Source organism: Chenopodium quinoa, unplaced genomic scaffold, assembly GCF_001683475.1.
Source record: "Chenopodium quinoa cultivar QQ74 unplaced genomic scaffold, ASM168347v1, whole genome shotgun sequence".
In the NCBI taxonomy this organism is placed as follows: Eukaryota; Viridiplantae; Streptophyta; class Magnoliopsida; order Caryophyllales; family Amaranthaceae; genus Chenopodium; species Chenopodium quinoa.
In genome coordinates this window covers 1-23,530 of record NW_018742585.1, presented here as the reverse complement: position 1 = coordinate 23,530, position 23,530 = coordinate 1, and the positions used below count along the sequence as shown (strand labels likewise).

The 23,530-nt window shown below is 30.9% G+C and overlaps 1 protein-coding gene and 1 pseudogene across 1 annotated transcript; both read left to right on the top strand.

Moving 5' to 3' along the window:
* Positions 1 to 593: 593 nt before the first annotated feature.
* LOC110721055 lies at positions 594 to 6,718 on the top strand (annotated as a pseudogene).
* Positions 6,719 to 12,409: 5,691 nt separating this feature from the next.
* Positions 12,410 to 15,946, top strand: LOC110721056 (L-ascorbate peroxidase 3-like). Its single transcript, XM_021900173.1, has 9 exons — positions 12,410 to 12,627; positions 13,269 to 13,387; positions 13,520 to 13,569; positions 13,738 to 13,803; positions 13,937 to 13,985; positions 14,654 to 14,736; positions 14,921 to 15,000; positions 15,105 to 15,207; positions 15,570 to 15,946. Exons 1-9 carry the CDS (start codon positions 12,503 to 12,505, stop codon positions 15,660 to 15,662), a joined length of 768 nt encoding a protein of 255 aa, XP_021755865.1. The 5' UTR covers positions 12,410 to 12,502; the 3' UTR covers positions 15,663 to 15,946.
* Positions 15,947 to 23,530: the final 7,584 nt, after the last annotated feature.

Genomic DNA, 23,530 nt, shown 5'->3' with positions numbered 1-23,530 from the left:
GTGCTTAATACTTCGTAAGAAACTACGACATGCGTGAGAGTGGAGGAAAATTGAAAAATAAATACTCGTATGTACTCAATAACTGACAAACTGGATCTCTGTTCTCGACTACAATGCAGAAGTTGCCAGCGTATTTGCTGGCATGTGCTTTACTGTTAAAACATGCACATATTATGATAACTTAAGATGTAACATTGTAAGTAAAAATCATTATGGAAATGCAACTTCAGTTTTGAACATGTAATTTCTTCATTAATTTAATACTTGTATAAAATACCCTGGTTGTGGTAATTTGTAATTAATAGACATGAAGATTCATGAAGTAAATGAGATATTTTGAGCTAATTTGAATTAGCATTGCCACAAATATACTCCCTCCGCTTCTATATTAAAATAAGAAAAGAAAAAATATTTGAAATCTAACATTAAAGTAATAGTCTTAAATGGATGTTTCTTTTATAAGCGATGAGTAATAGATAGTATAAATATCAATCATTAAAATGTGCATTGGCATTTTTTAAAAGTATCAAATTGATGCAAATATTTAATTTTAAAATAAACAATGTATAGAATTAGTTTACAATTTGAAAAACATGGGCGATCAGAAAACGTTTATGACTATTATGAGGATGGTATTAGTTGTATGTTACACAAAGTGTAAGTAGTGTGGATCAATGATCACGATCTATCACTTCCATGTGCTAACAACCCTAAAAAGTTGAATATACACAAAGTGTAAGTAGTGTGAGCAATCTGAGCATTCCCTTCCCATCCTTGAATCATGATCTAGTTTTATACACTTTGTTTATTATTCATAAATTTATATTATTATTCATACCTGTTCTTTTGATCATCTTTTATAATTTATACATATTAGCAAAATATAATTATGTACGATCTTATTAGAGTAGCTCATGAACCAAGCAATAGAATTAGGAACGGAATCCATTCCATATTGAACCAAATAGATTTAGATAATTATGGGATCTTAAATCTGCATATACCACTATAGTTTGGATCTTCAATCAGCTCGTTGAACCAAAAGGGCGCAATTTTAGAATTAGCCGGCCTTAAAAATTCTGAGATAGAGCCAAGCTGCAACCTGTACTAGCCCATTATGTAGAGCCCATTACATAGCAAATTTCACTTTGTATAAAAAGAGAGCATAAAGTTGAAAACAATCAAGCTGCAACTCATGCAAGCCCATTAGAGCAAATCTTACTCTGTTTAGTGTTTACATCATTGTATCATATGCCAACTTTGAATGGATCATCAACGTTTTCTTTATCAAATAGCATGAATATTGAATAAAACACGACAGTCTAACAAGGTACTTCTTCTTAGTAGAAAAATAAAGACTTTTCCTACGCATAATGCGGATCAATATTAAATCGATTTGCTTCTAGCTTCACCTATACAATACAATCCGTACATTAGAACCCTCACGATTTGCTATTTAAGACTTCAATCAAATTCCCTCCTTACTTTGATGAGAGGGTCGTCTGATAGTGTTATCCATAAAGGGTTGAAAGCTAAGAAAAATAATTAGTTGAAATCAATTGCTATTGTTTAACGTGTCTTTATCATCAATAAAATTTTAGTTTAAGTCCTTTTTAGCAAAACATTTAGTTGAAGATGAAATTTATACAAGTTAAAAGAAAATTTATACAAGTACTTCATATTAAGCCAAAATTTCAATAATATTTTCAATATTATATTATTAGTATATTGTGAAAGGCTTTCTAGAAAAGAAAAAAAAGGGAAACGTAGATATTCTAGATAAGATAGTAAGATACCAATACAGGTCAATTAGAATTTGATTCTACCTTAGTGGCTAATCTGATAAAAGTTGGACAGCCAAATACATTACATGTTAAATATATCTATTATTCTTCTCTCTCGTTTTCGTTGTTAACGTGTAGAATTGAACAAATTATATTTATCTATTAATACCATGGTAGCCGGTAGGATCGATAGAATTTTGGTTCCGTAAGTTGTGCATCTATGATTTTTCCTCTGAATTTTATTATGCATTGTTACAAATTTACAATGCATATTATATTTACGTATCACTGCACTAAAAAAATAGTGAACGAAGTTTTATGGTGGGACGACGACTGTGAGTCTGTGACATGTTTTTCATTGATGTTAAATAAAATAACACCAAATATGGCTTCATTTTCAAAAAAAATATATATGGCTTGGACCGGGGGTGTAATTTTGGAGTCAGATTGCCAAGTATATTATTGATATATGGTTTATAGTTGCTGTCCCATTTTTTTTTTTTTTTTTTTTTTTTTTGTAAACCGACTTGGTGCTAGAAGTGTTTTTTGGTAAGTGTATGTTTCGATTGTTTGATCACATTTCACAATGGATAGAACCGTATACATAATTAGTTACTTACTTACCACTTTGCTAGGTTAATGCCTTTAAATTTTGAACAAATGATATAACACTGCTTTGTAAGAAGTTTTAAGACACCATAGTACTTTTTCTTACCTTACATTTTAAAATTAAAATGAGAATCCTTGCTTTCTTAGCTACGGGGTGGATTAGAATTTATGAGCATAAACTTTTAAAAGATGCATATTCGGACGCCACTTACAAACTATATCACACATGTACGAGCAATATTTTTAAAATCTGTACGTCTCCTTGCTTATTTAAAGAGATGGGTGATCCAAACAAAGAATAAATCAAGAATATAAATAAAATTGTTTGAGTTAAAAATTTGATCAAGGCAAAATGGGAAGAGTTACCAATCGTGAATGAAAACTATTGGAGGGTGATTGAGGCTGCTCGTCGAGACCTTCACCATTCTCTCGTCCAAAACAATAACAACTCTGCTCCTATCCTCCTTCGCTTAGCGTATTTTTCTCTTTTTTATTTATTTATTTATTTAATTATTTATTTATTTATTTTATTTAATTATTTGTTCAACATGTTTTCTTTTGTACTAATTCGTTGAAAACATATATACAAATTTATGCATAGTTTTACAATAACGATCTAATTAAAACTAAAATTATGTATGAAAAATGTTGATATTTTTTTATGTATATTTTACTTTTCGACATAACCAAATCATATACTAAGCTACTTACTAAGTTGGTATGGGGATATTGTAGATTTCATGATGCAGTGAACTATGATGCATCAACAGGACGAGGTGGTGCAAATGGCTCCGTCAGGTTTACTCAAGAGTTGAGCCGTCCCCCAAACAAGGGAATCGAAAATGCTGTTAGATTTTGTGGTAAAATTCTCTACAAGCTACTTCATTTTTTTTAACAAGAAATTCTCAAACTTATGAAGTAATCACAAATAACATACACGTAATTTTGTAGGATAATAAATTTCCATGCAAAGCCTAAAACAGTAAAAACTACATAGTATTTTTGTGGTTGTATTTATTTTTGTATGCATTTTTAACATCTTCCCCTTTTTACAGAACAAATAAAGCGAAGGCACCCTGATATTACATATGCTGACCTTTATCAGGTATGAAATTTAATTTAACAAAATTTCTAGCTAGAATAATTTGTATTAGTACATATTGCATTTAGCAAAATTTCTTTAAAAAATTGAGAGCACTTTTCAAATTTTTATGTATTTTTTCTAGGGAAATTTTGTTAATGACTACCTCAAAAACAGAGGTTTTGTGAATTACTACCCCTAAAAAAATGTTTTTTAATTACTACCCCTAATTCACCTAAATAGGACCGATTACTACCCAATTGCACTTTCTGGTGACTTAAACTCACCTTATGACGTCATTACTCCGATTCAACCACAGTTCACACTAACTCTAATCTAATTAACCTAACTAACCCAAAAAATTAAAATTAAAAAAAAAAAAAAAACAAAAAAACTTTTTTCCCCCCCTTTTTCTCCCTTCTTCTTCTTCCCTTCAAACCTCCATGACTGCACCACCACCACCCCTTCCCCACCAAAATCCGACCACCACCACGGCACCACCCCTCCCTCCAAAATCCGACCACCCACAGCCGGTCCCCTCCAATTTCCAAGCAAGCCCACCTCATTCCTCCTCCTCCATAATTTTCGGCAGCCCATTCCTTCCTCCTTCCTTAGCTTCTTACTTTCCTTTCTCTTTCCTTCCTCCCTCCTTCCTTTCTCTTTCCCTTCACTCTCCATTATTTCCGATCCCCTCCACCCAGCCACCACGACTGACCACGTACCCCTGCCAACCACCCTTTATCGTCCTCAATTTCTCTATCTTCGTTCTCAATTTTTGGCCACCGCCCAACCTATAATTGCATTACTGCGAACACAAACATGAATTCTGGGTTTTAGATGGGTTTTGTTAGGGAAGAAACCGAAGAAGAAGAGTACAGGAGAGAGAGAGATGAGGGAATTTACTTTTTTTTTTTCCATTCTGTTTTTCTGATTGTTAGGTAAGGTAATTAATGTGGGGTAAGATTAGTTGGGGTAAATTTTTTTTTTTGGGTTAGTTTAGGTTAAGTAGATTAGAGTTAGTGTGAACTGTGGTTAAAATCGGAGTAATGACGTCATAAGGTGAGTTAAGTCACCGGAAAGTGCAATTGGGTAGTAATCGGTCCTATTTAGATGAATTAGGGTTAGTAATTAAAAAACTTTTTTTTTTTAGGGTAGTAATTCACAAAGCCTCTTTTTTAAGGTAGTAATTAACAAAATTTCCTTTTTCTAGCTATGTGGTAATAGCATCACATCTATTCTGAGTTAGAATTTTATTTATTTTTTTCGCGTAAGGGATCGGAGTTGATTCTTCTATTATGTTACGTTAATTTTTTTTATTTTTTTATTTTTTATTTTTTGAAGAAACTATGTTACGGTTAATTCATATAAGGCAGAGACGCAAAGTTTACTTTAATTTTGTGTTTATACTTGTATTTAATTTATTACAAGAAATGAGTCATTTTTAATTAGTGTGACTAAATTAAAAGAATTACTGTTTCTCTCAGCTTGCTGGAATTGTTGCAGTTGAAGTAACTGGAGGTCCTGCTATTGACTTTGTTCCAGGTCGCGCTGTAAGTATTATCATAACTTGTAGCCGTGACTATTAATTTTAGTTCATGTAATGTTGATTTTGTTTTGGCAAATAAGCATTATATATAATGCCTTATAATTATCATCTTTCAAATAGGACGCTGATGCTCCAGACGAAGACAACATCCCAAACCCTAGAGGAGGTACACATTATTTTCTTCCGTCTCTTTTTAGTTTGCGATTACAATAATTATATACTCGGTGTCTGATATTTACTCACACGTGGATATGGCGATACGGGTTATAATTAGGTTCGGATCATCTGAGAAATGTGTTTTACGAATGGGCCTTAATGACAAGGATATTGTGGTACTTTCCGGGGCCCATGCACTGGTGAGACATTCTGGTCCGACTATGTATCAATCAAATATGGGTATAAAAAGCAATAAATTAATATACTTAATTTTGCATTTTGATTTGTTTTTGAAAATTGAAGGGTGGAGCACACAAGGATAGATCAGGTTTTGAAGGCAATTTCACTCGGAACCCTCTCAAGTTTGATAAACTCCTACTTTGTGTAAGAACTTTAAATGTCAAACTCGTTCGAACATTTTCCTTTTTCGATCCATAATATGCATCAATAATATAATGCATCACTATTTATGATATATTATATAATTATCTTGTACGAAATACTTCGATCTGTATATAGTAGCACCCTAAACTTCTTTCACATATATATTGATGTATCAAAAAACCAATCTCTCGAATCCTTGTTTGTAGTTAGCTAATAAGAATAGAATGTGGATATCTGAACATTCTTGAATCAGCATGACACATCTATAATATTATCGGGTTGGTTATTAATTAAATTACTACTGGGCTAATGTCATGAATTTGATTTTTTTTTGTATAATTTGATCAGAGAACTACTAAGAGGTGATACCCAGGATTGGTGAAATTTCCAACAGATAAGGCTCTTTTAACTGACTCTCGCTTCCGTCCCTTTGTTGAGCTCTACGCTAGGGTATGTCAAGTTCACTATCATGCACAAATTACTCCACGAATTTTTATTTTTTATTACATGTAGTCTCGTATATATGATCCATTTTGCTACGAAAACATATTATTAGGTTTATTTGTTCAAGTGTATTTTGGTTTAATTTATAAAGATGATAATAGAAAAATTGTTTGCATGTATGATAGGATCAAAGAGCATTCTTTAGAGATTATGCAGATTCACACAAGAAGTTGTCCGAGCTAGGATTCAATTATCAGGGATCCAACATGTATGAAGACGACAGATGCTACGAGGAGGTTGATCAGTGTGCTAAGCCTTACGGCGTAGTCAATGATGGCCGCTGTCCAGGACAATATGGATACGCTCAACCCTATTCGTCCGGAAATGGCTGCTGTCCAGGCTACTGCTAAATTGCCTGCTGGCCATATATAGGCCATATAATGGCTGTTAACTGTAACAGTCTTTACAATCAACGTTAAAATTAATTTCTTGGAGTTGATATATATTTGCTACATACATACAAGTATATATAATGACTTCAAGAATTAATTGGCAATGTTGTACTATATATTTATATATAACTATGAAATTGAGGTGTGTAATAACAACTTGTTGTAACGGGGAATACTGTACGTGCTAGGAACTTGCTTTGAGAAAATCAGCGTTCCTGGCCTCCATGCATGCAATAAATGAACCGTAAACATTATTGTGATATTGATCTTAATGTGACATTGATTGTATTGTTTCTTTATTTTTATTTCTAATTGGTTTTTGTTTGTCTTTTAATTTGATTATTTGTTTAGCTAGTATGGAGCAGATTGGTATAAACTATCGACATATTGAATTCCATAAAGTATATTTTTCTATCAGTAAGCTTAAATTAATTTGTGGATGTCAACTAACTTAATTAAATTAATCGATCAAAGTATTTGGGGTACTTAAGACTTGAGATGAAATTCTGTTTTTATTCTTAGTGAATCTCTCTATACCAAAATAATAAAATGCACATAGAGTAATAAAGATAAGTTAGCTTAAGTTTATAAACATTGGTACAGATCGATTACCACAATTCCTACTTGGTTAATCTCAAATCTCGAGAGCATAATGATGTCTAATTGTCTATCCACTATATGAATTTATTAACAAATTAAATTAAACAACACATGAGTCGAAGAATTACTAATAATTTACTACGGATTATAATATTATTGGGTTATATACTTATATATAATATAGGCTATGTTTACTACTTGTGTATATTATACACTTGAGAATTGAGGTAGTTTATCTGTCAAAAAAACAGGGGAAAAAAAAAAAGTTGAGGTAATTTAAGATATTAAATTTGAGTATAGATTTTAAGTTCTGAAGTCTATACTAAAAAATTAATCTTAAGTTTTGAAGTTGATTGATGCTGGCCCAAATTATATGCCATTATAGCTTCTAAATTTGGTTCATACTAGTATATTTCTTCAAAACAAAAAAAAGTTTCATATATTTAGTTTTAATAAATTGTTCTTGATATTCATAAAAAATTTACGGAGTATAATTTAACTCATTGTTAGACAATTTTTTATACTACTTCCGTTTCGCATTACTCACAACATTTACTAAAAATAGTTGCTTCACAAGTTCACATTACTCGTAACAAATTGATTTCTTTCCTTTTTTAGTAATTTTTTTTGTGCAAAATGACGAAATTACTTTTATCTTTATTTTTAAACATCCTAATTAAACTACAAATCTGATCTCATTACATTAAACCCAAGATTAATTAATTTCACCCTTTCCACCAAATTCATTCCCCTTCATCTACATTCAACATCTTCTTTCATAATCTCTCTCTCTTCCTTCATCATCAAATTTCTTCATCTTCTTCCTCATGTCCATTATTTTTCTCTCTCCTCCTCCAACCCAAATTTCTTCATCTTCTTCCTCATCCCAATTATTTTTCTCTCTCCTCCTCCAACACCATTCTCATGGTTTTCCAGATTTGTGGGTTTTCGTGGGTTCGTGTGGGTTCAGTGGGTTCGCTGGTTAGTGGGTTGGTGGGTTCGCTGGGTTCGTGGATTAGTGGGTTGGTGGGTTCGATGCTGGGTTCGTGGGTGGTGCTGCGTTCGTGGGTGGCGTTGGGTTCGGTGCTGGTTTCATGGGTGGTGCTAGGTTCGGTGCTGGGTGGTTTTGGTGCTGCTGGGTGGTGTCGGTGGTGGTGGGTTATTGAATTTAATTTTGGTTGAATTTGTTTTTTTTTTTTTCGTTTTATTTATTTATTTATTTTTATATTTTTGGGTTGGATTAATACTTAATTATATGCCCTTATTTTTCAATAATAATGCTTAATATCTTTTGCCTAGCAGTCTGCAAAACTCTTCTTTTACGAGTAATGCGAAACGGAGGTAGTATTTGTTTGACTTTATATTAAGGACACAAGCCCAAATACACTTGACTTTAGGCCGAATGGGCTTAGTGTTAAGTCATGCGGCCCAAATTGTACTTGGCTTTAGGACTACTAAGCTCTGTATTATATACGAATCTGATTTTAGAATAAGAATGATGTTTGGCTCCAAAGGAGAAAACTGAATGGGTGAAACCGTCACCAATCACTCTTGTAAGAATCACACAATCAAACAACAACACTTTACATTTCTTTAAAATTCTTAGTTTCCTTAGCATTCTAGGCTTAAATTAGTAGCCTAAATTGTATTACAGTACATCTTAGCGATAGTGATAGTATGTTGTACCCGTTCTTGGAGTAAGTAGTAGCAAACGTGATTAATCATGGAGGTAATTTTCCCTCCTTGTTATTAGCGATTTAGCGGGTTTTGATTTTGTACAGTAGCCTGGTGCTACAAAAAGATAATTGGCAAGCTAAGGAAGGTACTTCCTCCGTTACATGTTAGTTGCAACTTTGGGTTATATATGTGAGACAAAAAATTTCAAAGTTGTAACTAAGAGCAATGCCAACAATGATCAATTTTTTTTCTCATGAGGACATTTGATCATTATGGACATCACAATAATGAGGAAATTAGTTTTTTCCTCACGAGGAAAACTGAAAATTGAAAATGAACAGTACCATTTGCTACTTATTTAATTTTTTTGCTTGCTTGCTATTCTTTTATTATATAAAAAATGTGAATATGGTGATTTGTAGGAGAGAGAGAAAATGTTGGTGGGGTATTGAAAGAAAGAGAGATTGGTGAGGAAATTTTTTTTTTTATTAATTTTAATTATTATTATTATTATTATTGTTGTTGTTGTTAAAATATCCTCACTAAATTTCCTCACCAAATTTCCTCATGAGAAAAATGGGATTTTAGAGTGAAAAAAGGGTAGAGAGAGAATGAGGAAATCATTTTTCCCTCATTGTTGAGAGTGCTCTAATATGTAACGGAAGAAGTAGAAGGAATAGAGAATTGAATAATAGCAATAGCTAGTGGTGGATGGTCCTTGAAGGGAAAGGGTTAGTGTGAGTGGGAATAGAATTTGGCTGAATGTATTGCTGGTCCATATGCATTTATAAAATAAACAATTGGAACTGTAGGAGGCTGAAGGAAGAACATTTTACTGATTTTGGTTGTCATTATCTAAAGATTAAATATCAAGGTAAAGAAATGGAAAGAATCAAGTGACAAAAACATAAGAATTTAGACATTGTTGGTCCATTGATACTAACAACGCACTAGAATGTACCCCCTTGCGTCACTTTTTACATTTGGAATATTTTTGTATGATAAAAATGGATCAAAACTTAAATATTAAAAATTGACAGAGGAATTAACAATAACAGTCATTTGCAAACAAAATTTCTAAGTATAGCCAAATATCAACAAGTTCTTAACGGACTTAATGTTTTTTTTTTTTTTTTTTTTTGTTTCCACCCGATTTACCCTTTAGGTTAATTCAGATTTGGGGTTTAATTCTGAGTGGTTAGGTTCCAATCCCCTCCTAATTGTTGTTGAGAGATCAAACACGTAATTTTTCCTATTAAGTATAACCCCATCTTCATTCCATGCATGCATGTTTTTGTCCACATCCCTTAAATTACGTGCTCTACCCCCTAGATCTTCTCCTTTAACAATTTGACCACACGCATTTTACCAATCCAAATCAGTTTATACCTTGTTTGTAGGAATCTTCCTCAACCTCTCTTGACAATATTAGACATAATTTGGTCAATGATAGCAACTTGTTTTTTCTTCTTTTTGTGCTAAACTATTGGTTGTTTATTTGAATAAGATGACTCTCTTGTCTGATCTAAAATATGGCAAACTAGGTGAACTCAACTAATTACCGTTACATAAAAATATTTTCACCCATTAATTAGCATTTTGAAGAAATAATGAATGGAAACATGCTCAAATAGTGAACATACTCAAATGGAATTTGATACTTCTATGTTGCTATGCGGATAATATATATGATCAAGTTGTAATAAAAAATTTAAGTCCTGAATCTATCAATTCATATTGGGGTGTATTGTAACAAATTTTTGGAATAGAAGCTTTCATTAATATGATTTTGGCTCGACTTCCTTAAATTCATAGTGGGGTGTAATGTAGCAAAATTTTTGGAATCGAAACTCCCTTTAATCTGCCTTCTTCTTCCCCTTTTCAAAGTTCTTAGGCAAGAATTAATTTGGTCCCAAATCAATCAAGAGTGGATTTAGATATATGATAGAATTTGATTCCTATAATAGTATGGATTTGCAACTGGTTTAACAATCTTTCTTTGTCACCATACACTGTTTTTATTAAACTCTTATGTCTTATCAACCAACTCAAGTGGGTAATTAAAGAGCTTAAAAGGAGACCTAAATAAGCTAATAAAAAAGGTTATGTAATATTTTTATTTGTATATACGGTATATACTTCCTCCGTTTTTTAATTATTGCACCACTTACTTTTTAAGTAAGTTTCACACATATTGCAGCATATTCATTTTAGGAAACAAAATATTTATATTTACACTGCAAATACCTTTACTTTTAACACTTGATTCTTTAACTTATGTTTATATCATATGGATACTTTTGTACTTTTGCCCCTCTTTCTCTTTTCCTTTTCCCATTACCAAAATAAGTGTGCCCGACATGCATGGTGTGTTAATAAAAGAACGGAGGAATTATATGAGATAGGAGGCTAAAGTACTTAGCTAGTTCTCCGATTTCTAGACATGAGGTTAAAGGTCGAATCTCACCAAACTCAATCTGGGTGGGAGTATTATTATTATTATTATTATTATTATTATTATTATTATTATTATTATTATTATTATTATTATTATTATTATTATTATTATTATTATTATTATTATACCTTTGATCTGTCTTATAGTATTAAACAAATGAGACACATGGTGGTTGAAGACTTTGAGGTCAAGATGCTCAAATTATTAAATCAATATCTTGCTTAGGCTACTTTTGTTCTATAATAGTGTACCACTCGCCAAATCTCAGTGATTAACATCTTTTCGTTTTTTGATTTGTGCTAATTCCAGATCCTCTTCGGATAATTTTATTAAAGCAATATTCCGTACAAAAAATATAATAAAAAATGAGCACATATTTTACAATAATTTGCACCTACTACTATATTTCAAAGTCAAATTAAACGACGGTCGGTGAACGATTTAAAAAAGTCAGGCCAAATATATTCTTTTTACCAATGGTTAACAATCTATGAAACTTATTTTATTGAGCAATGCTATGTAAGTATAGAACAAATAATTACATAGGCAATAATAGGTGCCATGTATTAATCGTAATTAACAATACGTGCAAAAGCTTATTAATTAATTTAATTGTTCATGGACTAAATTTGGTGGTGAAGTTTTACGATGATAAAAAAAAAATTGTTAATGGGAGTAGCCAAGAACGTTTCACCTTAAATCCATATAACAATAAGGAGAGTTGCCCCTTAATGTTATAAAGTGGATGCAACTTTTACTTTTCTTCAATGTGGAATACACATCCCAACACTTCCTTCACTTTTTCAATGAGGGACAACACTTCCATTCACATATGAGTTTGTTCATAAAATCAAATCATTTAATAGCAAGTCACCAACCTTAAAACAGCTTAACCTATACTTTGTATGTAATTCGAAATGATAAATTTATGCCTCTCTCTCTCTCTCTCTCTATATATATATATATATATATATATATATATATTAAAAAGAGACGAGGATAAACTTTTTTATAGAATAAAATGCTTTAATATTTTTTTTTTAGAATAAAATGCTTTAATCGAGAGCCGCCCAGGAAAATGTAACATGTCTTGCATTATTTTACTAATGTGAAAATCGATTGCAATGCATGTGACAACTTGGAATAAAATTTAACGACTTTTTACTATTTTTTCTAGTCTTCCTTCGTACTTGAAACATTATATAAATACTCTATCCACGAAGCCATATTTGTATATCTTAGCTTATCAATCTTCTTATATTTTTCCACTTACAAAAAAAAATTGAAGTTATTATTAACAAGCTAGGAACCATGGCAGCCACAACAAAGAGCGTAGTTGATGTAGATTATCTGAAACAAATTGAGGGTGCTCGTAAAGATCTTCTTGATCTTCTTCAGAAGAACAAGAATTTTTCACCCATTGTGCTCCGTTTAGCGTAATGATCTTTCTTCTCTTTTCTCCCCTTAATTTCTTATAACGTTGCATACATAGATCTATCCATTATTGCTTGGATGGATACCTACTAAATTAGTCGGATATAATCAAATCATAAAATGGTATAAAAGTAGAAGATTAGAATTGCATTACATCTGCGTTATCATCACATTGTGTTGAGGTTTTCCCACATTTGTTTAACTAAGTCTCAAATCAAGTCTTTTTTTTTCACTAGTCCCTTTTTATATTTGGTAGAAACTTACATGAACAATATATTTTTGTGTCCTTTAATTAATTTCTCTCATTATATTAGAGAGTAGATAGATAAAGTAACATGTGAAACTTTGAGTTTTTCCACGAGAAAAAGAATTAATGTCTCTAAAGTACTAAACAAGCTTGTCCCAAAGTTATCGTTGTTCCATATAATTTGTTTGATTTAAAAATATAGAATGCTAGCTAGTACTCCGTATGAACTAATTATTAAATAAAACCTTTGCGCATGCTCTTATTTTATACGAGTAATAACCTTATCAAGTAAATTAAATATCTCAAAAAAGTTTTGATGCATAATTAAATATCTCAAAATAACCAACAAGCCCATATAGTACAGTAAAAGGTCTTAATTTGTTTTTCGTGTTGTAGATTTCATGATGCAGGAACTTACGATGCTAAAACGAAGGCAGGTGGTCCAAATGGTTCGATTAGACGTGAGTTGAGCAACCCTCCAAACAATGGTATCAAAGTTGCTGTTGATTTTTGCGGTGAGTAGTCAAAACATACTACGTACATAAAATTAATTCCCTTTTCCTTGTATGTGTACGCGCGTGTGGGTGTGGACGCTCTGTTATATATACAACTTATTGTTAACTTGTGGTTTTCTTAATTTCTTATAGAGCAAGTGAAAGCTAAATACCCCAAGGTTACTTATGCTGACTTTTACCAGGTGAAATTTCTTAGTGATTATATTACTTGTACAATAAATTAAAAATTGTTTTATCTCTCTCCGTTCTAGGATGTTTGTCGTTTGAATTAGTAACTGCGCGCACATATATATAAATTCTTGAACATAGTACAGTTCACTTATCATTGGTAACGTTGTTGTTGATGTTAGCTTGCTGGTGTGCTTGCGGTTGAAGTAACCGGAGGTCCTAAAATCCCATTTATTCCCGGTCGTCCTGTAAGTGTTACATGGAACTAACATCAACTTTTAAAATGATTTTCTTGTAACTTTTATTTTTATTTATCGATATTGCTGGCTTTAATTAGTGTAATCTCACCCTACATTTTATTATTGTGACTGTTTTAAATAGGATGCTAGGGATCAACAAGACAGTGGTGCTCTTCCAAATCCCAATGGAGGTACATTACATTAATACTAGTTTCATCTTCATACTAACTCTAGTTTGTAAGTATACGTATAATGTGTTATGCACATTTATAAGTCAACGTATCCTATTCGTTTGACTTTATGATTTCAAGGTCATGGATCATATTAAACTTTACTAATAGATGTTGTTTCAATTGATTCATTCATCTTCTTGTTAAATTTTTGTAGAAATATAAGCTTGTGTATCATATTACAGACTATTTAATACGAGTATACATTTAGGCTATAGATGTTGAGCCCATGAGGAAATTCACATGCATGTGATTGGACGTATTGTCCCACATTAATTAAGTTTAAAAGTAAGAGTGAGTCGTATGAAATGTGTATCCCACATTAATCAATTTTAAAAGTAAGAGTGAGTATTGAAACGTATATCCCACATTGAAAAAAAGAGAAAATTGTGTCCACTTAATTAACAACGCTAAGGGGCTACTTCTTTCATTGCCATATGGTTTTGAGGTGGAACCACTTTAAACTTATAAAGTGTTACATTCATGTCAGGTGTAGCCTAGGCCAATTTACCACTATATATGACAAGCTAAACCTTGAGATCTACTTTATTTTTTTTTTTTCATCGCATTTCTATGACTATGGTATGTATACAGCGCAATTGATAATATTTGGATAATTTGTTTTTCAGATGCCAAACATCTAAGAGACATTTTTTACCGTATGGGTTTGAACGATAGAGATATCGTGGTCTTATCGGGGGCTCACACACTGGTACGCCAATAACCTCTAGTTCTTCACTTGACCATCAACAATTAATCTCCATACAAAATAAAAGTTGACGTACATATTGTTTTAAAATGTGATCGATGAAGAGAACATTTAACCGACCAGCTCGTACGCTTACTAGCTAGTTCAGGCAAATTTAAACCTTATTTTGTATGTACTTAACTTACAGGGTCGAGCAAACAATGATAGATCTGGCTTTGATGGTCCTTTCACAGAGGACCCTTTCAAATTCGACAATTCCTATTATGTGTAAGATTATACGATAATTAGTTCCAATTACTGTACTATTTTGAATGCTAGATGTTTAAGTTTTATTCATAAGATTTTAACTTGATTTATGGTTGATCGATCAGAAACTTGAGGAAGGAAGACAAACCTGGACTGGTGAAATTTCCCACTGACAAAGTTCTCGTCGAGGACCCTGCTTTTAGCAAATATGTTCAATTGTATGCCAAGGTAATACATTCTCATAAAGAACATTAATTGTTAGATTTGTTTATGTATTGGGTTCATAATACTTGTTACATGTACTGGTTATGCACGGAGCATGTATTTTGAGACAGGGGAAGTTAGTATTATTTGTTTAAATCATGTATGTAAGGCTGTGAAGACTAAAGTCGTGTTCTTTTGAGCCGAGCTGAGTTGAACTGATTTAAGTCCAAAAGAATAAGACCTAATTGTAACTATATTACTCCGTACTTGTGAATTCATGGATCCTAGTAAATTTCCTGTGAAGCTAGTTGATCAATATATATAGTGTGATATTTGGCAATTTGTCAAGTGAACTGATCAAGTGTAATTTTGTTTAAAAATGGCAGGATGAACAAGCTTTCTTCGCACACTATGCTGAATCACACAAGAAGATGTCGGAGCTCGGGTTTCACCCACCCAGCCCTGGTGCTAAAGCTTGAATGAAGTCAGTGCATTACATGCATGACAACCTAATAAGCTAGACTGATATTAGTGATATGTATTATGGATGTTCCTATATGTAGTACTATGGTTTGTATGTATGTATCCTTAATTACTTGTGTTGATGTTGTATTTGAGATTTCAAGTTTGAATAATTCCCTTAAGTTGTACTAGAATTCTGTACTATTACGCACTACTACTACTACTATTTTATACTACGTATAAATGGTAGCATGTACTAGGATGTACTACTATTAATGAATGCTAATCATAACTTCTAATACGTGTTTGAGATTTTGTTTTTTCTTATTAGCAAGTGATTGGTGCAATCTCAACCTATTCATCATTTCAAATGCATATGATCACGATCTTAAATATTCAAGCTTCTTCGGAACTATTCAAGCTTGAAATCGATCAATTGTCGTAATTTTTCTCCCATTGAAAGCTTATTCGGAACTATTCAAGCTTGAGATTGAGGGTGCTCGTAAATGTTGTACTCCTCCATTTTTTTTTAATATGCTAGTGATGAGATTGCGCGGAGTTTTAGGTGGTTTATTAAAATAAGATGTTAGTGGGGTATATAAGGTAAATATTTTATTGAAAAGTAAAGTGACGTGAGAAATGATAAATATTTACCTTATATACCCCACTAACATCTTATTTTAATAAACCACCTAAAACTCTCAATAAGGTGGCATGAGAATTTGAGATACTGTTGTATCTTCAATTATTCATAGATTTTAGTGTCATAGATTCATCATTATATGTCAAATAATAATGGAGAATAATTGCTTGACTGTATTCTTGGCTCTTGGCCGAAATATATATTGGTGTACAAGATAAATATGAAAAGAATATTAGCTATGATAACAACTTAACATAACTCTATCTTTTGCCAACTAAGTATCCTAATCAAATCTTCATCATATATATCATATATCGTAACACCCCCCCCCCCCTCAATTAAGTTGGAGCATGGTGGGGATCTAGAATGCCCAACTTGGGCAATAGAAAATCAAACTGTTGTTTACCAAGTGCCTTCGTAAAAATATCTGCATTATAAGTGCTTTTATAAGTGCTTGAAGAAATTTCTTTGAATTTATAAGTGCTTGAAGAAATTTCTTTGAATTTGCGCATGGACATAATCCCTTCAAATACTTTATATCAAATTATTAACTAAACTTATTTTATGATTTTATTATTCAAATACTACGAGTATATCAAGTGTAAAGGGACAAAATAATTTTATACTACGAGTATATCAAGTGTAAAGGGACATATACTCGTAGTATAAAATTATTAAATGATTTTATAAATCGTTTACATTTATTAAAACATGGATTTAATCAATATGTCTAAAATTATTAAATACAATAAATCAAATAATTAAAAATATTAGATACAAAAAAAGCCATCTATGAGGGCGTTTCAGCCTAGGGTTTTTCAAAAATCCTAGGCGTTTGCCTGGGTTTCGATTTTTTATTTTTTTTTTATTATTGGGTTTCGATTCAGCCTAAAATAATTTTTCGACACAAATTAATAATTTGAAAATTAAATTCTGAAAAATACAAATAAATATTATAAATAAATAAAATTTCATTTATAAAATATTTAAAAATACGGGGGATTACAGATTCATAGCAAAACCTTAGAGAGTCATGGCCTCAAGCCATTGTTAGTGAGTGATAGCCTCAAGCTATTATGAGAGTGATAGTTTAAAGCTATTAACCCTAACATTTTGTAACCCTTCCACCATTGTCAATCAATATTAAAGCTTCCACCTTTATTAATTGCTAGTTACAATCTGAAATTCCAAGTCTGAAAACCTGCCTATAACAACTTACATTGCTGTTATATTGGTTTTGTTGTGTGACTGATCTGAGTCCATTGCAGTAATCTGGATATTGGCAGTCAATTTGGTGGGAAAATTTACTCCAGATAAATGTATATAGCTTTGTAGCATTCTTGTTTCATGTTGGATTATAGGTTCATGATATACTCTTGTTTACTATATTTCGATCTTCACAATTTTTATTTTCATCTATGCAAATGTTCTGCCATGATTTTCCAACCTATTGTCATTTACTACGCATCTTTCTATGATGCCTGAATTGATAGTAAAATCTACTTTTACATAGGCTTGTTGTCTATTTCAGGATAGCCTTTGTTGTAAATTTTTGATCTTCCATGTGCTTATAATGCTAACCTTTCTTTTCTATTTACTTTCCTTTACCTTCATGGTTTAAGGGTGTAAAGTGCTCTCTACATAATTTAGTCTCTCAATCTTTTGTTGACAGGTTGGAGTTGATAACATGTGCATATTGGTACATGCTGCAAAACGGCAGTCAATTGAAATATCCTTAGAAGAACGAATAAGCAATGCCCTTGTTGAAGTTGGTCCCTCCATAAAACTTGCTAGTTTATCTGAGGTGTTGGCATTTGCAGTGGGAGCTTTTATCACTATGCCAGCATGCCGTGTTTTTTCTATGTTTTCAGGTTTGATCACTACTACATTTTTGATCTAATGCAACGGTATAAAATTAGCTAATACAACGGCTAATTTCATACCGTTGTATTAGACTAGGCTAATACAACGGTTTATACTAAAACAGGTCTAATACAACGGTTTAGACTAACCGTTGTATTAGATGAACGAATCTGTTGTATTAGATGAGCTAATCCAACGGATTAATCATCTAACACAACGAAGTGTATTCTGGGCCAATCCAACGGATTGCCCAGAGACCTAATCCAACGGATTAGCTAGGTTAAAAAAAATTGAGTTATATAAATTCATTTCACTCCCTCTCTCTTCACTCTATTTCGTCCTCCTCTCGTCTCTTCACTCTATCTCCTCTCTCTTTCCTCTCACTCCTCAATCTCTCAGGCGTCTATCTCCTCTTTCTCCTCAATCTCACTCTCCTTACTCTCTCAATCTCTCAGTCCTCTCTAATTGAAGAAGGTATTGTTTCGGTTTTGGGTTTTTTTTTTGGGTTTTTTTTGGGTTTTTCATAATTTTGTTTTGTTGTTTCGTTTTTTTTTGTTTTTTGTTTTGAGATCTTTGTTTCGTTCTTTGTTTTTCAGATTTTCGTTTTTCGTTTTTGTGTTTTTTTTTTTTTTTTTTTTTTTTTGTTTTACAGATTTTTCAGATTTTGGGTTTTCCGGATTTTGGGTTCCTCATATTTTTGTTTTGTTTTTTTGTTTTTCATTTTTCAGATCTTTGTTTCGTCATTTGTTTTTCTGATCTTCATTTTTCGTTTTTTGTTTCTTTTTCAGAATTTTTTGCTTTGTTATCTCATTTTCTAGATTTTTCCCATTTTCAATTTTTTAGATCTTTGTTTCGTTATCTCGTTTTTCAGATTTTTTCCATTTTCGTTTTCAGATCTTCGTTTTTCAACTTTCGGATCTTCGTTTTTCGTTTTTCATTTTATGTTTCGTTTTCGTTTTTTTATTTCCAGATCTTCATTTTCGTTTTTTGTTTCGACTTTTTTGTTTCGTTTTCAGATATTCATTCTCTCAGATCTTCGTTTTCACATTTTCCAATTTTTCGTTCGTTTTTCGTTTTTAATTTTTCGTTTTTTCAAATTCTGGATTATTTTTAGATCTGTCTTCGATTTCTCGATTTTTTTTTTTCTTCAAATTTTCAATTTTTCAGATATTCGTGTTCTGATTTTTCAATTTTTCAGATTTTTCCATTATTCTGATTTTTCAAGTTTTCGTTCTCTCAAATCTTCGTTTTCAGATTTTTCGTTCGTTATTCTTTTTTCCTTTTTCAATTTCTGGGTTTTTTTTTTTTTTTTTTCAGATTTGGTTTCGATTTTTGGGTTTTTTTTTTCAGAATTTCAATTTTTTCAGATATTCGTGTTCATATTTTTCAATTCTTCGTTCTTCGTTCTTCGTTTTTTCAATTTTTCATATCTTAGTTTTTCAGATTTTCAAATTCTAATCATCCAGAGATACTGTACCGAAATTAAGATGCAAAGTTGCAAACTAAGACAATTCTAATCATCCAGAGCATATTGTAGATTGCCTTCAAAATCTGGTAGATAACAACTTGTGTCTCACCTTTAGGGATGGGTTGTCAACATATTCGTTGAGGGAGGGTTCTAAGGGGCATACGTTCCTAAGACTTGGCCAAGTTGTTCATAGCTAGGAGGATTATGGATAGGGATACAGCTTCATTAATTGACCTCCTACTACTCATAAGCATTCTCTTCAAGCATTGCGTGTGTACATTCATGAAGATCACACGGTCAAAATAAATCCTCTTATGTGTGGTCCTCTGGCTCCAGATTTTGATGGGGACTGTGTTATCTTATTTTATCCCAGTCTCTTTCCGCTAAGGCTGAAGTTTTGGAGCTGTTCTCTGTTGAGAAACAGTTGCTGAGTTCACATAATGGAAATCTGAACTTGCAGCTATTTACTGATTCTCTGTTGTCTTTAAAGACTATGTTTAAGGCTCATTTTCTTGACAAAGAATCGGCTAACCAATTGGATATCTATGCCTCTAATCTTTTGCCTTCTCCTGCACTGTGGAAAGCATGTCCTTCAGTTTCGAAAAAAGAGAAAGCATATTCTTCTGGTCCTCTCTGGAAGTGAAAAACATACTTTTGGCCCTATTTGGTTTGATGTAAAGCATATTCAATGAAAAATTAATTTTCATAAAAAACAAATTTTCAAGGAAAACAACAATTGCAAATTGGTTTTCCTTTCTTTGGTTCCTTACAAGAAAAGTTAAAGAAAAAATTAAAAATAGAAGTGGAAATGTAAGGAAGGATGAGAGGAAAATATGGTATTTAATTTTTTAAACTTTTATTTATACATGTATAATCTAAGTAATTAATTCTAACATAATTGAGTAAATTTTTCTTTCAACTAATTTTGGACAAATTGTACAAAGTTAGCTAAACTACAAAGGTTTATAAATTTTTTTAATAAATGCAAACAATTTATAAAGATATAATACCTTCTCATCCAATAGGACCATCAGGTGAGAAACTCGTACTTTGATTTTCCAATCATTTTTGCTCGAATCTAATTCTCTGATTAAATCAGATCTGCGTGTAAAAAAAAATTCAGTAAACAAAACATAAACATATAATCGTTAAATATTCCAATTAAACACAAATGTAAGCAATAATCACAAATATACAATTAAACATTGTTTTTAAAAATTAAGCTAAGAATTACTCAGCCATTGATGACTAAAACTGACACAAAAATTCGCTTGATTTGGTTTTGTATTGATACGAAATTTTGTTGGTGTTGTAGGATGCGTCAATTTATAATGGTATGAATCACAAAATTTAATTTACTTATTATTAAGGAATAATTTTTATTCCTTATCATAAACACTATCAAGATTTATCTTAGATATATAAATCCTATATGTGCGATGCACGATTTTTCATACATATATATCAAGAAAAGATATTTAATAATTTCAAACAAAAAAATAATAATAATAATTTAATTAAAATGATATTGCCAATTACAAAAGTATAATTTTTTTTTTAATGTAATTTATAATGCGACTTAATTTATTGTGGTTTTGTATTTTATTCGTTGTTGTTAATTATATGACATTAATATGATATCTTTCAAAAAAAAAAAAAAATTGTTAATATGATATTTCATTGATTACATATTAGGGTAAAATCTTTAATGTGAAAAGATAATAGTTTTTTATTTTTAAAACAATTTAAATCCTAAATCATTATTCGTTGCTTTTTACACTTGATATTAAACTCTCAAATCTATATATCATTTTGTATATTTCTTGTGATCTCTTGATATTTATATATCATTTTGTATATTTCATCTTTGTATATTTCTTGTGATCTCTTGATATTATATATCATTTTGTATATTTCTTGTGATCTCTTGATATCTAACAAATTATCTGTCTTTTCAAATTTTTAGACATAAAATGTTTAAAGAAGGTAAAGTTTTTTTTTATTGCGTTATAAGTTTTAAATTTTTTTTATGAAAAAAACATCTTATTAATCGGGTATTTAGATAAAACCATTAATTTCATAAGATAATTTTTATTCTTTTTAATAATTTAAATCCTAATATCCCACGATTTTTTATAAATAAAATCTCATAAAAATAATTTTTGTAATTAGATCATAGTCATAATATTTTTGAACATTAAAAATAATAGTTTATTAGATGTAATATTTCGATGTAAAAAATTTGTATTAAAAAAAAAATTTCGATAGGATCACCAACTTTGTTCACACCGATAACTCTTCCATCTAATAAAAATGGATAAATAGAACATGTTAGTAAAAATAAAATTTTTATAAAATTAATCTTTATAGTCTTATTAAATAAATTAAAATATTTTACCAGAAAGTGAATAATTGTTGTGAAATTAATCTAAAAATTGTAATTATTCAAAATTAAATCTATGCATTGGAATTTTTTTCATCGTCCCCAATTGCCCAAACAATAGTATTTTGGAAAATTGAATCATTATTTTATTGTCGCTGACAATGCGTGCGATATTACTTCTTATTTGTATCTAATGGAGTAAATTTTTCCTTCAATCAATTTTGAACAAAATTGTAGAACAAAGTTGACTTTAATTGAGGCATGAACGTAATCACTCTGTAATAAAAAACAAAAAATTAAAGTTAATTTTATGACTTAATTAAGCTACCTAAATCACATAAATTTTGTTTAAATCATAAAATTAATTGATAAAAACTAAAAGGTTCATTAAAAGATTAAATAAATGTAAACGATTTTATAAAGATAAAATACCTCCTCATCCAATAGGGTCATCAGGTGAGAAACTCGTACTTTGATATTTCAAAGATTTTTGCTCGAATATAATTCTCTGATTAAATTAGATCTGCATGTAAAAACAAAATTCAGTAAACAAAACATAAACATATAATCATTAAGTATCCCAAATAAACACAATTTAAGCAATAATCACAAATATACATTTAAATATGGGTTTTAAAAATTAGGCTAAGAATTACCAGCCATTGATGACCTAATAAAACTGACACAAAATTAATGACACAAAATTTGCTTGGTTTGATTTTGTATTGATGCGAAATTTTGTTGGTGTCATATGATGCGTCAATTTATAATGGTAAATATCACAAAAATTAATTTAATTATAATTAAGGAATTTTTTTATTTCTTATAATAACACTATCAAAATTTATCTTATAATAGTAGGTATATAAATCCTATATCTAAAAGATATTTGTTTAAAAGATAACTTTTAGTTTTTTAAATAAATTAAATCCTAATAAATCAATATTCGTTGTTTTTACTTACATGGCAAAACTCTTAAATCTCATTCGTCACTTTTACTTAGGTGGCAAACGAATTTTTTTAATTCTAAAATAAAATAGAAATCTAGTTTTTAATTGGTCGAAATAATGCCTTTGCTTATGTGGCGCGCCGAATGCTCTCCAAAAATGCCTACTTTATTTATATATATTAGATTTAATTTATTTAAAAAAGTAATAGAGAATTAGTAAAAAAAAAAGCAATTAAGTTTAATAAAAATAATTTCAAAAGTCAATAATAACATAGATATCTATTCACAAACAAAACTACAAAAAGTAGACTATTATTTAATTAAATAAGCGATATGAGGATTGTAAAAAGCTCCTAAGCCTTGTTTGTGGACCAAACTCTCTCCTTGTTCGGGTTGCCGAAGCCCATTTCATTTTTATCTCAAAATTTAACAAATCTGGTAACATTTCAGCCTTCTGAAGCAGCCAGAACTGTTTTTTGCGGGAAGGCACAAATGAAGCTAAAAGGTCTGTCACAAATGCTGAAGCTGATGTTAATATACATTCTGCAATGGCAGCAGGAAAACTTTTGAACCGGATCA